The sequence below is a fragment of the Bos javanicus genome, chromosome 6, assembly GCF_032452875.1.
Source record: "Bos javanicus breed banteng chromosome 6, ARS-OSU_banteng_1.0, whole genome shotgun sequence".
Lineage (NCBI taxonomy): Eukaryota > Metazoa > Chordata > Mammalia > Artiodactyla > Bovidae > Bos > Bos javanicus.
This window is the reverse complement of record NC_083873.1, coordinates 86,533,339-86,551,418: the sequence shown is the minus strand read 5'-3', so window position 1 is coordinate 86,551,418 and position 18,080 is coordinate 86,533,339. Positions and strand designations below refer to the sequence as shown.

Here is an 18,080-nt window from a genome sequence, read left to right as displayed (position 1 = left end):
GACACAAGCATCAGTACTCCAAACAATGCCGTGCTCCAGTTGAGAGACTTCAGTTTTGACAAAATGGTTTGTTGTTCACTGGCTCAAAAGTGCAATTTCTAAGAGTTGAAACTAAGAGAACCAGCTGAACATTTGGTAGGGTTTGAGGAAGGGCTAGGGAGAATGGAGCCAGGCATATGTGAGTAAAACCTATAACCAATGGGGAGTTTTTAAACAAAGAGCTACTTTAGTAGTTAAATCTAATGATACAGGCCACCAGCAAACAGATTCTCTAAAGAGGGGATCATGCTGCTGCCCACCTGGGCATCAAGACTCCAGAAAAGTTGTCATAAAAGACTGTGACTCCTACTGCTTCCACTTTATTCTATGTTTATACTGAATAATAAAAAGTATTTAAGTTAAACCATTAACTATCCCCACAAAGAAACTCACAAAAATCAATACCCAATACTACAACTACTAAACTGTTCTCATCAAATTTCAGTTTGAGAACAGGAGAACTTAGGCAAAAAGATAAAAACAATAGTAGCAATAAAATAAGACCCAGTCTTTCCACTGCAAATAATAAGAATAAGGCCACCTGGCTATGAGGTTCTTAGACTATTACCCAAATATGTTTATTTACCTTCAAACTCCTGCTTTTAAGTTCTAATTTCAGAAAATCAAAGTAGCACTAATACATATGATAATAAACCTATAGAAATTGGCTCTGATTTGGTCATCAGAAATGATGACTATGTTTATAAAAAACAAGAACAGCTACAAGCAACCATCACACTGTTGAGATGTTGACAACAAACTAGATATCACTGCTACATGGAACTACAATTTATTGAGCTAGAACTTTTACATTCAGGATAAACTATCCTCCCAACATGTCTGAGGTATCAGTCTTAAACACAGGATCCATGGGGAAATAAATTAGATTACTATCACACTCATACCACACACAATGGAGTATCAGACTGCTTTCATCCTTATTACAGCCGAAGTGGGGGTCCACACGTGCTCAGGAGAGGAGTAATGGTGGCTGGATGACAGCTGGAGGCCAAGCCACAAGAGAGGTGGTCAGGCAGAGTTAGGAGAATTGCTTCAGACAGAGAGGTCTGAACAACTAAGTATACTGAGTATAAGAGCCAGGTTTCTCACTGACAAAGAAGGAAGTGAAAAATATGTAAAGAGATGAGACTCTGAGGAACCTTGTGCTCAGAACTACAAGTGTTAGTGTGAATTCATTCAATACAGATGAACAGACATAGAAAAAGTATTTGGATTTAAATTCGTGTGGGTATGGATTTTTCTAGCATTGGCCAATGAGATGGCCGGGAGCAGCAAAACATCTGCAGTAATGAGGACACCTATCACCTAAATTCTGGTTCCCAAATACTATCCACTGCTGGCTAGAACCAAGGCCCTCAGGGAAGTGGTCCGCCCCAGGGTTGAGGCATGGAAAGTATACGATAAACCGGGAATGTCTGATGGTGCTGAAAGGAATGGAGTGCTCAGAGAAAGACAGGAACGAATCAAAGGGACCCAGAAGACAGCCTCAAGAGGACTTCCACTAGCCAAAACTGAGACAATCTGAGCACCAAAATAAGCTATGATGGTCAAAATTAACTCATTAAATAAAACAGAAACCCATGAGCCCATGCTGATATTAAAAAATTAATTAATGGAATGGATAAAGGCTCCCTTACAGTAAAAATGTCACATAATAAATATAAAAGCAGTGATAGGATGAGAACATTGTCAAGCATCATAATAATAATACAGAAAAGAAATTTCAACAGACATCAGAACTCATAGGTGAAAATGGAATGAGGAAGGGGATAGGTATATAGTCCCAAAACAGCTCCTAAAAAATAAATATTAATTATAACCCTTTGGATTATAGCCTGTCAGGCTCCTCTGTCCATGGGATTTTTCAGGCAAGAATTCTGCAAGGGTTTGCCATTTCCTTCTCCAGGGGATCTTCCCAACCCGGGGATTAAACCAGAGTCTCTTGTGGCTCCTGAATTGCAGGCAGATTCTTTACACATAGAGCCATCAGGAAAGCCCCACTTCAATATCTCCTAATCAAATATACAACTAAAGAGAAGTATTACATGTGTTTTCATATATCCAAAACTCTAAAGGTACAAGAACTCTTTATATCAAGAAAAAAAATCATTAATGGTAAAAGTAATCAAACAGTGATTATTTTGCACTCAGTAATGTAAAACAAATGCAACTCTGTATCAGATGGTAAAAGTAAACCAAGGCCAGCCAAGTAGTCACAATTCCCAAAACTACAGTTCTGAAAACATGACCAAACTGACTTCAATTCCCTCTGCAAAACAAACATACCATATTAATTGGGTTAACAAACAACAAAACTGTTAAGATAATACTTGGTCAATAGACACTCAAAGTGATGCTGCAGTAGTATACTGACATAAAAAATTCACAGGTGAAAAACTTGATCTATGCACAGTAGAGATCCATTTGTATATTTTTAAATATATACAAACAAAACATGATGGAAAAGATTAGGAAGTAACATCACAAAATACAATAGCTATCTCTGAAGGTGCAATTATGAGAGATTTTTACTTTCTTCCTTTTCTTATCAGTATTTTGTGATTTCACCAAAATGTGTATTATTCATCCACTAAAAGTTAAAAATAATGTTAAAGTATTATTTAAATTTAAAGGTTTCTACAGATGGTGACTGCAGCCATGAAATTAAAAGACTCTTACTCCTTGGAAGAAAACTTATGACCAACCTAGATAGCATATTAAAAAGTGGAGACGTTACTTTGCCAACAAAGGTCTGTCTAGTCAAGGCCATGGTTTTTCCATGGTCATGTATGGATGTGAGAGTTGGACTGTGAAGAAAGCTGAGTGCCAAAGAATTGATGCTTTTGAACTGTGGTGTTAGAGAAGCCTCTTGAGAGTCCCTTGGACTGCAAAGAGATCCAACCAGTCCATTCTGAAGGAGATCAGCCCTGGGATTTCTTTGGAAGGAATGATGCTAAAGCTGAAACTCCAGTACTTTGGCCACCTCATGCAAAGAGTTGACTCATTGGAAAAGACTCTGATGCTGGGAGGGATTGGGGGCAGGAGGAGAAGGGGACAACAGAGGATGAGATGGCTGGATGGCATCACTGACTCGATGGATGTGAGTTTGAGTGAACTCCGGGAGTTGGTGATGGACAGGGAGGCCTGGCGTGCTGCGATTCATGGGGTCGCAAAGAGTCAGACACAGCTGAGCGACTGATCTGATCTGATTTTCTCTTCCACCATTACATTCTTGATGAACCTTAGAAAACAGTCCTAACAGTACGAGATATTAATACCTGGTAATGGAAGACTTCTCTGAAAAACAAGGCCCGTTTGAACACTATCTTTTTATATAATTTTATCAATTATAGATAAAGGTAATATGAGGCAGGTTCTCTGGATTGAGACTGCCAGGATTTAAAATCCAGCTACCCCACGGACTGGCCACAGAATTTCGAGCGAATTATTTAACTCCTCTTTGTCAGTTTCTTCATCTGTAAAAATGGAGTTCCTATTTGTTATTAAACTACTTATTTAAAGCATTTAGTGCCTGGTACATAGCACTTAGGTTATTTTACTATGAGTTTCTTTTATAGGTGACGATGTTCAGGTACTAAAATCAGTTAAATCGTCTGAATGAAAACAAAGATGCTGGGATGGGTGGGATGGAGGGGTCTTTGAAAGAAAGGAGAAGGGAGAAGCAGAAGAGACAGACAGAGGGACAGATATTAACACAGCTGAAAACCCGGGTCCCCTTTCCTAAACTGCTATTTTTTTGAAAACACAAATGGCAGTGGTCCACCATAATGCTTAATAAATATTTCTTTTCTTTCTTCCTTCCTTGCCCAACCTCTTTGTTTCTTCCTATACAGAAACAGGTTTGGCTTATATTCATTCACATTCCTAAACCACCTTTCCTATGAATTTCCATTTTAAAGTTAACTATATTTAAACTCTGTTCCAACTGAGTAGTCTTACATTAGGAAATTACACCTTGGGGGGCTTTCCTGGTGGCTCAATCTGTAAAGAAACTGCCTGCTATGCAGGAGACCCGAGTTCAATCCCTGGGTCTGAAAGATCCCCTAGAGAAGGAAATGGCAACCCACTCCAGTATTCTTGCCTGAAGAACTCCATGGACAGAGGAGTCTGGTGGGTTACAGTCCAAGGGGTCACAAAGAGTCAGATACAACTGAGTGACTTTCACTTCATTTTTCCTAGTCAAATGTTTCTGTGGAATTATATGTCGAAAGAGATCTGCAATCTAAAAATGCTAGAAACAAAGAGAACACACTATATATTAATATTTGTTGAATGATACTGTTAAGAACTCACTCTGATCCTACATCTCCCTGAATTTTATACTCATTAAACATCAGGATAGGAAAAGCCCTAAATCAAGAAAACTGTGTTCCGATTCTACCCAGGCTAATAATTAGGTGAGTAACCTGAAGTTGGGATTTTGCCACTTGAGCAAGATGTGGGGAGTAGGCTGTGTTACTGAAAGATCCTATCCAAGTCCCCAATTCTACAGCCTCTTGAACAAACCTGAACAAAATGGAGAATTCACGGGCAACTTCATGCCTCCCGATGCTTCCTCTGACTGAAAGCTCCCATTTCCCCTTTTAGATAACTCCTGTTATACCTTCCATTCATCATTTCTTCCATGAAAGGACAGGACAAAATGCTCTGTATTCTCTGGATCCCTGGGCTTGCATAGCATCTCTTACAGATGACTATTTATACACTGTCTACCATTTCTGGAGTCTCACATCTTGCACAATGCCTAGCACACAGCAGGTGCTAAGGATGTGTTTAAAGATTTGAGTCTACAAAGTTAAATTAGGTTCCTGTAAAGATTTTGTATGCACCATCTGGGAGTTTAGCTAAATTTGAAGACACACACAGGCCAATATGGAGCACAACCAAAGCTTTGTCCCAGTCAGATTCATATATGAAGTGCAAATTTACTCTGAGCCATTTGTATAAAAGCTACACGAAGGTATCACTGCTGCAGATTATCTAAACACCTCCCCCGAGGATTACCTAAAATTACTTCACTTCCTATCTAAAACATCTTTATCAGGGACTTTGGTCCACTGACAACCTCCTACCATACTATAAAAGGTACTGATGTTCAGTGTTTATGGTCATGTACCAGAAAATAAGCTCCACTAAAGCGGGAATTTTCATCTGTTTTGTTCAGAAATGATTCCCAGTGCCTACACCAGTGCCTGCATATGAATGATTTTTCAAAATCAATAATTCTTTCCTTCTATCTTACAGCCTGCAAAAGTTATGAGTCATTACCTTTATATGCGTATCTCACATTGCCCTATTCCCTCACCTTCATCCACTTACGGCAGCCTTACAAGCAAGCTTCCAAGAACTGGGGAAAATATTTGTATTTAACTCCTGAAGTGCAGCTTTTACTTTACTTTCTCTGCTTATATGTTGGAACAGAAATAATATCCAGGAAACTATACCAAATAATGAATAGATAATAACCAAAACTTTGTTCTTATACTTCTGATAATTATCAATATTTCTCTACTCCATATTTTAAAACTACTAGTGGACGAAAATCAAAACCAAAAATATTAGATTAACTTTTTTGGACAGTCAAGCACGTGGACAAAATACTTTGAGAATTAATTAACGGCTACATGTGACTTGACTGAAAAACTGTGTTCCAAATTATTGTTGTTTAGAAGCTAAGTTGTGTCAGACTCTTTGTGACCACATGGACTGTAGCCCGTCAGTCTCTTATGTCCATGGGATTTCCCAGGCAATAATACTGGAGTGGGTGGCCATTTCCTTCTCCAGGGAACCTTCTCGACCCAGGGATCAAACCCATGTTTCCTGCTTGGCAGGTGGATTCTTCACCACTGTGCTCCTTGAAAAGCCCATGTACTATATACATTAACTATGACAAGATTCTTTTTTATGATTTATGTAGCTAATATGTTTCAGGAAAATGAATTTATCCACAGCATTTCTGTAATTATCAAATACTGAGCCACAGAAGAGTAGAATAATATTGTATTTATACTCAGAAAACACCACCAAAACTTTCTCTATCTCCTGGTTTCAGCCAAATATGGTTCTTCCCTGCTTCAGCCAATGTTAGCTATGAGTTCTCAGAGACAAAGGCCCATCAGAAGCAGTCAAGGACACCATCTACACTGCTATCTCAAAGATGGCTTTTAAATTCTTGAAGAAATCAAACATCAGCAACGTAAAAAAAATACTCAAGATGAAAAGTTTCAAGCTGAGATGTTTTATTTGTTGACTGAAACTAAAATAAGAAATGAAGATTTTTATGAAGTCACTCAGTCCTCTCATCTAGTACTACCTAGCTGACAAACTCAGAATCAACTTCCAGGATGAGCCTAAGAAAGACGTTTCACAAGCTCAAACGTGTTAAGGCAGGTTGACAAGCCAGGCCTCTCACTACCCTGTGCATATCAGAAATACTAGCAAGTCTAACCTGCCTGTTAGCCTCTGTGATATCTCAGTTTTGCTTAAACATCCTAAAAAGGATTAACATTCTAGATATAAGCTTGTGGAAATAAGGGTGAATTAAATTCTCAGGATTCAGGTGCCAGTGTGATGATGAAAAATCATGGGAGGCAGGAAAAGAAAGTTGGGACAAAAAAATACATCTTTGAATGCTAATTTTCTCCACAATAGTAAAAGAGCATATGGGGTGGGTTTCAATCTCCTAATTTTTACTAGCTTTCTAACCACAGATTAAACAGAGGTGAATAACAACCAAGCCTTCAAAAAAGCAGTCCCCCAAAGCATTAAGGTCTGTTTTCAGAGGACCTGAGGCTTGTTTGCTGCCACCATACTCCCTTCCAGCCACCCCATCTTTCTGCCCATCCCCCTCAATTCGTCTGCAATTGAAGATAAGTAAGGGAAATAATGACCAGCACTAAAAGTGACGCGGAGTTGGCATTTACAAATCATTAACTCCCCAGCGGACCTAATCAACCCAGGGCACACGACCAGACCCTATATGGTGATTGTCTAGAAAGATAAAAGCCCGTGCTCTTCAGGGGAGCACGCAGGGAGGAGGGGCACCTCGGGAAAGCCAGGAGCTCCATGCCCAAGACCCCTGGCTGTCACCAAGGGATCCCGATCAGCCAGCAGCCGCGTTAAGTGTGTTACAGCCACGAGACTTGTCGCCCCAACTACCCACTCCTAAAACCTACGAGGGGAGTGTAAAGGATGCTAGGGGGACAGGTTAAAGCTCTATTTTCTGTGGTTGGGATCCAGGAAAAAGCAATGGCCAGGGGAGAGGGAAACAGGCGACCCTGCACGCCTCGGGTACTGGTCACGCGGAAGAGTGGGAGGTATCCCTGTAGAGCGTGCAAACAAACGCAGAAGAGAGAGAGGAGGGTATGGGGTGGTGGAGAAACGCGGCCGCAGGCATCCATCGAGGTTGTCGGGACTCGGGGTCCGGGGATAAAGAGCTTCCTTGGGGGCTGGAGATTCCCCGCGTGCTCGAAGCCGGCCCGGGAGGCGGCAGCGGTGAGGCAGCGCGAGCTCTTGGGACAGGTTCCCGGAGACCTGCCCGGCGCAGGGCCAGGCGGGCGGGCGGGGGCCGCGGCCCAGGTTGCCTGAACAAAGCCGGCGCGCGCGGGGCCTGGCTACTCACAACAAGAAGCTCATGTTGGCCGCGGCTTGGGCTGCGGGCTCGGCGGTCGCGGGGCCTCGGGACGGCAGTGGCCAGGCCTGGAGAGCAAGGAGGAGGAGAAGAGGAGGAGGCGGGGAGCGCCAGCTGCTCGGCGGCCGCAACTTGTTTGGCTTCGCTAGTTCCAATGGCTCGCAGAGGGGGCGGAAGTGGGAAGCGCACGGCTTGAATCACTCAATGGGAGGGGAAGGAAAAGAAGGCGGGGAAAGGGCCGTTCGCCTGCTCCCCGGAGAAGGGCCGCCGCGCGCTCCCGCACCTCCCGGTCCCCAGCCCCTCGCAGCCCCCACCTCGTGAGCTCTCGCGAGAGCGGAGGGCGCCCACACCGCCCCTCCCGCTGCGATCCCCTGGTCCCCAACGTTCTGGACACCTAGGCAGCCGCGGACCACGCCCTGCCAGTGCCGGGTGGCTGCCCGGCCTGTCGAGCCCAGTCCACCCTGTTGGAGGTTGTGGGCGGTGGCAGAGCGCTCCAAGCTGCTTAGCTGGGTGTCAGCGATCTGGAAGGAAGTTGGCTTCAACTCTGGGATGTCAGGGTCCTGCACTGAGGGATGGAATTGCCAGCAGAGTTCTGCCCACTGTGAGTGCCCAGATGAAAGGCTGTGGAGTCTCTCTGCTAAGTATGTAAAAAGAGGAGTGAATTTCATCTGGTAGGAATGGTTTGGGTGTGGTTCCGCCCGAAGAGAGGAAAGGATCTAAGTGGGTTGTTTTATGGGCTTATTTAAAAGCCAGAACTAGGAGATAGCCAGGGTCCAACACTGCCTCTGCAGGAGACTGGGGCTGTCATCAGCAGCCGGGAAAACTGCTGTGGTGACATACTCAAGGTATGTTGAGCAGATATTGTAGGTTATAAAGCTTTGACCTGGGTCCCTTAACTATGTGAAATGCAAGTTCCTCTGTAAGGGGCACTGAATTCCTTCTAGCTTCTAGAATGTTTTGTGCATCAGAGTGCCTAATGGCAATAATACGCTTGAGCCGAATAAATGCTTAATGGACGTTGCGGACTGATAACCAGCCTTCCACAGCATTATGAATTTGGGTATCCATTTATTTTACTGAAAGATGTCCATCTTCTTTCCTTATGAGATCCATCAAATCTACAAGTAACTTTTCAAAGAATTTGAACAAAACTTAATTTTATATAGCTTGTAACCCACCTTGGGCTCTTAGGAAGACTTGAAGGAGATGCCAGTATGAAACGTGTTCTGTTGAAATGTGTTCTGTTGACTTTATGTACTATAAGTTTGGCATGTTGATAAAGCAAACCATTTTTAAAAAAAAACAAGAAAATATTAGTCTCAGTACTATCTGAGGAACAGCAGAGGTCACTGGAATAATTTGAAAAGATTAAAGGAAAAATGCTGGAAAACAGGGAAAAGGAGTCATTATCTTACTATAACAAAAATAATGGATTTATGACATAAAAGCCCTGTGTTCTAGATTTTAATATGATACAGATTTACTATTCAATTCCTTAAGTGTCTTCTGAAAATAAGACTTGCATTACCAGATTAGGATATTATCTTTTACTTTGGGAAGAGTAAGTTTGTAAATCTATTAGAACAATCTCACCCCCTTTAAAATGAGGTTTTGGATTATTACATAATCTCTAAGGTATCTTCCAGTTCTAAAATTCTGTCATGCCAGGGACATCCTTTAGATGACTGGCAGACAGTTTCTGTCTGCTCATTGGTTTGGTAGACTGGCTTATGTAGCCTGTTTTTGGTGTAACTAAATATAAATGAATCCTATGACTCTGAATAAGTACAATGATTGGCAAAGGACAGAATCTGCAAAAATACCTGCTGAGTTTTTCTTTATCATCCCACTAGGAGAATTGCCTGAACTGAAGAGTTGATAAAACTTACATGATGTATTGGTGGTAAAAATGAGAGAGGTGTCATGTTAGTGATAAAAAATATAATTTCAGAGGTTGGGCATTTAAATTAAACAGTGACTGTGACTTAAAATTATTCAGCACTTGAAAATATTTGGCAATTTAGAACCAAAGAGAGGGTATATTCAGAGATTTCTAATTCTGCTTTCTCCTTCACCAATCCATATTGGTGATATTGCATACTACTATCTTCCTAAAATTTCAATTTCAAGAAGTAACTCTCCTGATCAGAATCTTACTTTGCTTATAAATCCGTGTTTATGAAGATGATTAAAATTTGTATTCTATCCACCAGTTTCTCACAGAATTGGAGTTTTAATATGAGTAGAATAGAATGTGGGTATATGCCTTAAAATATCTTTTTTAAAAGGTATTTATTTGCTTAGCTGCACCAAGTCTTAGTTGCAGCACTTGGGATCCTCGATCTTTGTTGTGGCATGCGGGATCCTTAGTTGCAGCGTTCGAACTCTTAGTTGTGGCATGTGGGATCTAGTTCCCTGATTAGGAATTGAACCCCAGCCCCCTGTGTTGGGCCTACAGAGTCTTAGCCACTGGACCACCAAGGAAGTCCTGTACCTTCAGATATCTTTAACTATTCATTTAAGTTAATTTCTTATTGTAATAAACAAGTGTGTGTCCAATGTGTATGTTAGTGGCTTAGTTCAGTTCAGTGTTCAGTTGTGTCCAACTCTTTGCGACCCCATGAATTGCAGGCCTCCTTATCCATTACCAACTCCTGGAGTTCACCCAAACTCTGGTCCTTCGAGTCGGTGATGCCATCCAGCCATCTCATCCTCTGTCGTCCCCTTCTCCTCCTGCCCCCAATCCCTCCCAGCATCAGAGTCTTTTCCAATGAGTCAACCCTTCGCATGAGGTGGCCAAAGTATTGGATTTTCAGTTTTAGCATCAGTCCTTCCAAAGAACACCCAGGGCTGATCTCCTTTATAATGGACTGGTTGGATCTCCTTACAGTCCAAGGGACTCTCAAGAGTCTTCTCCAACACCACAGTTCAAAAGCATCAATTCTTTGGCACTCCGCTTTCTTCACAATCCAACTCTCACATCCATACATGACTTCTGGAAAAACTTGACTAGATGGACTTTTGTTGGCAAAGTAATGTCTCCACTTTTTAATATGCTATCTAGGTTGGTCATAACTTTTCTTCCAAGGAGTAAGCGTCTTTTAATTTCATGGCTGCAATCACCATCTTCAGTGACTTTGGAGCCCAAAAAAATAAAGTCTGACACTGTTTCCCCATCTATTTCCCATGAAGTGATGGGACCAGATGCCATGATCTTCGTTTTCTGAATGTTGAGCTTTAAGCCAACTTTTTCACTCTCCTCTTTCATTTTCATCAAGAGGCTTTTTAGTTCCTCTTCACTTTCTGCCATAAGGGTGGTGTCATCTGCATAAGGCTCGGTCATGTCTAACTCTTAGCAACCCCATAACTGAAGCCTGCCAGACTCCTCTGTCCTTGGAATTCTCCAGGCAAGAATACTGGAGTGGGTAGCCTTTCACCTTATATTTATATATAAACAAACAAGGTACTTATAAACTGTGGTAAGGTATAAAATAAACAGAATAATGTGATAGAGATTAATGGTAAAGGAGGATGATCTAATTTAGATTGGGTAGTTTTGTTGAAACTTGAAGGAAGAGAAGGAGCCAACCTTGCAAAGAGCTAGGGAATGATCATTTTCTAGTAGAGGGAATAATAAGTACACATGCTCTAAGATAAGAAAGAGCTTAAAGGTTTCTCAGAACTGACTGGTTATGGCTGGGTCACCCTGAGCAGGAAGAGTGGCATCAGATAAAGCTGGACATGTAAACACAGCTCACAGGCATGGCTCACAGGACATGTAAACATGGGGCTCACAGGCTTAGGTAAGACATTTCAGTTTTATTCCAAGAACATAAAAGAGACATCCAAGAAGTACAATAATAATAAGGTAAATAAACTGAATAACATTTTGTTTTATTTTATTTTTTAAATTTATTATTTTTGGCTGTAAAGCACATCTTACGGGATTTTAGTTCCCTGACCTGGCCCTCAGCAGTGAGAGCGCAGAGTCCTAATCACTGGACTGCCAGAGAATTCCCATCATTTTATTTTTTTTAATTTGGAAAAGTTCAAACATATAAACAGGGCAAGAAATTGGTGTAATGAATCCATCACACAGCTTCAACAGTTATCAGCTCATGATCCTTGATTGACATTTTTAGGGTCACTCTCTCTTCTTGTGGAGAATGTTCTAGAGGAGGCCAGCATGTCAGCATGGATGCCAGAAGACTATTGTAATAGTCCAGTTATTTCTCAGCAGTTGTGACATGGTTTAGGGTAGCGACATTGATAAAAGTAAGAAGTTAATAATCTGAAAATGAACAGCACTTGGTGATTGATTGATTGACTCTAGGGATTAGAGGAAAGAAGGAGTCAGAGACTACTCCTATTTTTTTGTCTTTAGTAACTGGCAGGTGGTGCTGCCATTTATTGAATAGGGAAGATCTGAATCACAATTTTGAGATGAAACTAAAAGTTTCACGTTAGATATGTTAGCTCTGAAATGTCTTTTAGACATCAAAGTAGCTATGTCAGGTAGAGCTTTGAGTGCTGTGCAAAACCTGGGGAGAGATCTGAACAGGAGGTAAGAATATAGGACTCCTCAGTAAGCAAATAGTATTCAAAACCTTACAGTAAGCTTCCAAATAGGAATTTATATGCTGGATAAGAATAGACTTAGCAAAGCGCTACCTGTAAGCACTAAAATTTCTCCTTTCATCTCTTCCCAAATATCTGTTTTTTGTTTTTTTTTTTTAATCTCAGGTTTTTTATCAACATTTACTTCCTCTCTCTCAGTTGTAGTTATATTCTCCTTTTTTCTCAAGGTGAGGGTTTCTACAGTCTTAAAGAAAATGATTCATTATACCTTTTTATAGGATAAGTTGGTCACTGCCAGCATGTCAGTATGTTACCTTTCCCAAAGAAAATAACACCAAGTTATTTTAAAGCCAAGTTCCCAAACAGTAGATCCGGGGAAATTTCTCCTTATAGAAGTATTTCAGTTTTAAAAAATGAAATAAGAATGGTTGACTTATTATTAGAATGTCACCATTTTGCAACCCCAAATGGATCTAGAAATTGATCACCAATGGCTCGCTGGTATTACAAGAAAGAAAACCATACTTTATGCGTGTCCTAACAGAAGAATATATCATCACCTGTTAAGAAGTCTTGCCAACAAACTAGAAGCTGAACCTAGTCAAGCCTCTACGATGAGATATACTGAACTGTAGGAAATACAGGGAAGAGAAGAATATGGTAAAGAACATGTTAAATTACACAACATAGAGGGAAGCAGCAAGTCCAGACTGTGGGGAAAATATGCAGGACCTAATTTCTTCAACAAATGAATCGCAAGGAAAAAATAGAGCTGAAGAAACTTAGAGGTTGAAAGAAACATAAAAGGCATATCAACTAGTGGTAATGTATACGTTCATTTGCATCTCGATTCAAACATGCAATCTCAAAAAGAACGATAGCAAATGTCTGCGTCATTTATAGAGAATCAAAAAATTTAAACATTGGATATTTGATGTTACTAATAACTATTAATTGCAGTGATGATGTTGTGTCTATATTTTTAAGAGCCTTTAGTTTTTTAGAAATGCGTACTGAAATAATTGCAGATGAAATAATATGCCTGGAACGTGCTTCAGAATAGTATGGGAGGAGGAATGAAAGTAGAAATACAGATGAATTGTTAAAGCCAGGTGACAAGTACATGAGAAGGATTATGCTGTGGTGTCTTTTTATTTAGTTTTGGAATTTCCCATAATTAAAAGAAAATGAACAAGTAGCAGGTCTCATTTAGAAAAAGCATTACTATTAACGGGGATTTAAAATTGTAATTGTTGATATAGAAGATGAATTTTTGGATTAGAGAGTTCTTTCCTTGCCCTCACATTAGCCAGCTTCTTCTACTCATATATATATATATATATATATATATATAAAGGTATTTTTACCTGTAAAACTAAAAGCAAATGTTCCTAATGCCAGAGAGAAGAAACACAAAATCCAAACCCTATGGCTGACTCTGAGCCTCAATATTTCTTGAGTACCTTTGTCTTCTGATTCAGAAATGTGATCTGCTTCTGAAAGAATAGATACCTGACAAACAAACCTGAGCTAAAGTATACCAGGGCAACAAATTCTTAGTAACCTGATAAAATGCATTCATTTGTGCAGGAGTGTTTTGGTTACATAATATCTAGGTTGAAATAGTAATTATTCCATCTAATTAGTTTATTACATATTATTTTTGCTTTTATATTAACGTGTGCTAAGTCGCTCAGTCATGTCCGACTCTTTGCGACCCTATGGACTGTAGCCCTCCAGGCCCCCTCTGTCCTTGGGGATTCCCCAGGCAAGAACACTAGAGTGGGTTGCCATGCCATTTATTGAGTATTTCTGAAAGTGAAAGTTGCTCAGTTGTGTCCTACTCTTTCCAGGCCAGAATACTGGAGTGGGTAACCTTTCCCTTCTCCAGGGGATCTTCCCAACCCAGGGATAGAACCCAGGTCTCCCGCATTGCAGGTGGATTCTTTATCAGCTGAGCCACAGGGGAAGCCTGAGTATTTCTGATAGGCCAATTCTGCTAAGCTTTTCATACATTTTATCTCTATGTTTCTTGTTTTCCCCATCAGGTTGATATTAGGTGTTATATTCCCTCTTTTATAAATAAGGAAACTAATTTTGAGAGGTTATGTATGTAATTTTCTCAAAATCACATAGCTTGTAAGTACAATCTGAATTCAGTAAAGTTCATTTCTTTTCCCCCTTCCCACAATGACCTCAGTTTAAAATGAATGAATAAATTCTAAGTGAATTTTGGCATGCTACATGATCTCATTTAACATAACTAACAATTCAACCTGATCCTTATCAATGGCCTTTAGATTTTAATTCTATATCTTCATTAAAGACAGACTTGAGAATGGTTATAAATGCTTCTCAAGGACATATTATTTGAATGGAAGTATTAAAGATTGATTGGTGAAGCTTGGTGTCTCTCAGTGCATTCACTTATCATGCAAAACTGTAAAGCATCAAAACACATAAGGTATTACAATAGAAGAAAGGTCTTCCATTGATCCCAAACCTCATACAGTACCTTCCTTTTCAAGCTGTTCATTCCTTTGAAGGTGAATTTTGTGCAATAAAATGTCAGGTTTAGGGAAATGATGAGGTACAAATCATTCATCTATCAACATGACAAGTATTTCTTGTCTATAATGGGCCTCTATGAGCAAAAAAACAAGGATATAGTCACTACCTTCATCATGAATTTTATAGACCATTGGTAAATACAGGCAGTCAAATAAAAATTAGAAGTCGGTATAAGTGTCAGGAAGGAAAGGTTCATTTTGTATGTGAGTCTGTTACAGGGACCTCACCTATTTTGGTGGTCAGAGAATTGGATCCTGTGCATTCAGAAGTAAATAATATATGTTTACTCCTTGCATTGAGAGTCTCTTGGACTACAAGGAGATCTAACCAGTCAATCCTAAAGGAAATCTGTCCTGAATATTCATTGGGAGGACTGAAGCTGAAACTCCAATACTTTGGCCATCTGATGCGAAGAACTGACTCACTGGAAAAGACCCTTTTGCTGGGAAAGATTGAAGGCAGAAGAAGAAAGGGATGACAGAGGATGAGATGATTGGATGGCATCACCAACTCGATGGACATGAGTTTGGGTAGGCTCCAGGAGCTGGTGATGGACAGGGAGGCCTGGCGTGCTGCAGTCCTTGGGGTTACAAAGAGTCAGACACGACTGAGCAACTGAACTGAACTGACTCCTTGCATTTAAATTCTTGATATATTTTATATAAACAGCATAATTTAATAAAACTTTTACCTCTGCACTCATCATTGCCAAACCATTTTGATGTCTTAAAGCACCATGATATAGAAATTTATCTTTGTTTTTGAGTAGCCAATCTTTAAGGAAGTCGCTCAGTTGTGCCCGACTCTTTACAACCCATGGACTATACAGTCCATGGAATTCTCCAGGCCAGAATACTGGAGTGGGTATCCTTCCCCTTCTCCAGGGGATCTTCCCTATGCAGGGATTGAACCCAGGTCTTCCACATTGCAGGTGGATTCTTTACCATCTGAGCCACTAGGGACGCCTAAGAATACTGAAGTGGGTAGCCTATCCCTTTTTCAGTGGATCTTTCCAACTCAGGAATCGAACCAGGGTCTCCTGCATTGCAGGTGAATTCTTTATCAACTAAGCTACCAAGGAAGCCCAAAACTTGTCTGAAAGTGCTACTTTGTTATATTGAGGATCTTAGTCATAGGACAGACATCTTAAAAGATTTCTTGCCTGGGCCTTGGACTTGCTTAATAAATACTGAATTTCTTAATCTGTCCAATTTACCATGGTTTATAATTAATTGTTTTTCCTATTAAACTTAAACCACACAGCCTCTTTTCTAGTTAGCTGCCTGGGGAGAAGGCAGAGGAAGGTTCCTTTTGAACCTATTCAGAGCTGCTTTTCCCTAGTTGATAGAACATTGCCAAGGTCGGTAAGCCTAAAATTAACTCCACCAGCTGTGTTTTGGTTTGCTTCATATAGCACACGGGCTCAGGGGGCTCAATCTGCTGGGCTTGCTTGCTGCTTCAATCTGCTGTGCTCTTAAAGTTTGTTTGCCTGGCGTGCATGTTGTGCACAAGAGGTGGTAACTGAACAGCTTGAAAATATATGGAGACTGACAAATAAGTCTCTCCTTTAATTAAAAAAAAAAACAACCTAGGGACAACGATGGAGGGTGGGGTGGGGGATGGAGGAGTCCCTGCTGAGTATGTCAGATGAGAGGCTTAACTTTTAACCTCACTGAAGTTTCCCAGAGAGCAGGCTGCTGACATGCTGTCAAAGAACGAGATGATGCTGTAGTTTCAAGGAGTCTGTGTTTTTAGCCCACTCATCTCCATGAGGTCCTGTAGCATGAAGGACCATATATAGACATAAAGAGTATCCCAACTAGCTGCAACTTAAAATATCCTAAGGATCAGCAGCTGTTATTTCACCCACACAAATTCACAGTTGGCGTAATTAAATTGTGCCTGTTCTCAAGTTCTGCAGCCCTTTGGGTTTTGTCCTAAGGACTCATGTTGCCTCTCCATTCCCTTCCTCAGGGTAACTTCAAGCAGAATGGATGAATGAAAGGGATCGACCATGAGCAGTTCGGGATTTGCATCAATACAAATAAATAATGAAATGTGGAATCAGATCTTGAATTCCTACATAGACAACCACTGGACTCCAGGGACCCTGGGCAGTCCCTAGTCTTGGCTGTTTGTTCTCTCCTGCCCTTGGTTGCTACCACACTATCTTCTTGGCATCTCTCTCATATTTTCCATAGTTGCCATAGTTACAACCACAGCAACCTGAGCAGGCCACAATCCTCTTATAGCTGGAGACATGAGCTACTACTTTAAAACAAGATATAATTCTCCTGTCCTGCACCAACAATAATCGTGTCCCAGATAATCAAAGTGTTGTTTTTTCCTTGGCAGAAGTATCCCAACCCTCCCAGAATATTACTGTCCTTAAGGTCTGTATGGCATCAGGGCAACCAGGAAGCATCTATAGAGAAGACAACCAAGATAATCAGTCCTACCTTGAAATTTGAACAAGTATATCCAAATCCCTTATTTATAGGCTGTCTCTGTGTTTCCATACCAATCATTCTATTTGAGTACAGGACAAAGAGATTTAGTAAAATAAAGCCATAGTGGGCAGGAAGATTTCCTCTCCAAAATAGAGCTTTTAAAGGAAGTAATCTGATAGTACACTCCTTAAAAGGGATCTGAGATCTTCCTGGAGTCCTGAAGGATAAAGGACCACTTACAAGATTCAGTCAGTCAATAAAATTTTTTGAAGATCGGTTACCCATGTTAAGGGTAAACCAGTTACCACTGTTAAGGGTGAGGATACAAAAGAAACGTACCACATTACAACTGTCAAGGGGCTCATTTCTAGTGGCAGAGACTAACTTGTAAACAAGTAATTACAGCACAAAGCCATCCCTCATAACAGGATTATATACCAAGGACTACAGGAGCCCAGCTAGTGAAAGAGTGTTAATGTGAGGAAGAAGATGGGGTCAAAGAGAGTTTTACCCAAAAAGCAAGTCTTAAAGGGTTGGTAGACTTTCTCCCAGTAAGGAAGAGGGGCAGGTGATAGAGGAGTAAAAGGCAGACAAAAGCACCGCAGAAAGGTGACGCAGCACATGTAAAGCCAAGAGGCATGAAAAAATACATGGACAGCAAAAGAAATGTTGACTGCTATAACCATTTACACCTTAGCATGAGCTCTTGTTCGTTTGACAATATTTATTAAGCACTAACTATATGCTAGTTACTTATGTAGGGTTTGGGG

General features: G+C 40.7%; 1 protein-coding gene and 1 long non-coding RNA gene across 2 annotated transcripts in view; one reads left to right on the top strand and one right to left on the bottom strand.

Moving 5' to 3' along the window:
- MOB1B (MOB kinase activator 1B) overlaps positions 1-7,913 on the bottom strand; it is a 58,072-nt gene extending 50,159 nt beyond the window's left edge. Inside the window, exon 1 of the mRNA XM_061420419.1 lies at positions 7,703-7,913. Within this exon, the coding sequence (XP_061276403.1) occupies positions 7,703-7,716 (14 nt within the window). The 5' untranslated portion in view covers positions 7,717-7,913. The remainder of the gene's footprint in view (positions 1-7,702) is intronic.
- A 661-nt stretch (positions 7,914-8,574) lies between these two features.
- LOC133249673 (uncharacterized) lies at positions 8,575-16,924 on the top strand. The gene is made up of 2 exons (XR_009737052.1): positions 8,575-15,390; positions 16,835-16,924. It is a non-coding gene; the product is annotated as an uncharacterized LOC133249673 (long non-coding RNA).
- Positions 16,925-18,080: the final 1,156 nt, after the last annotated feature.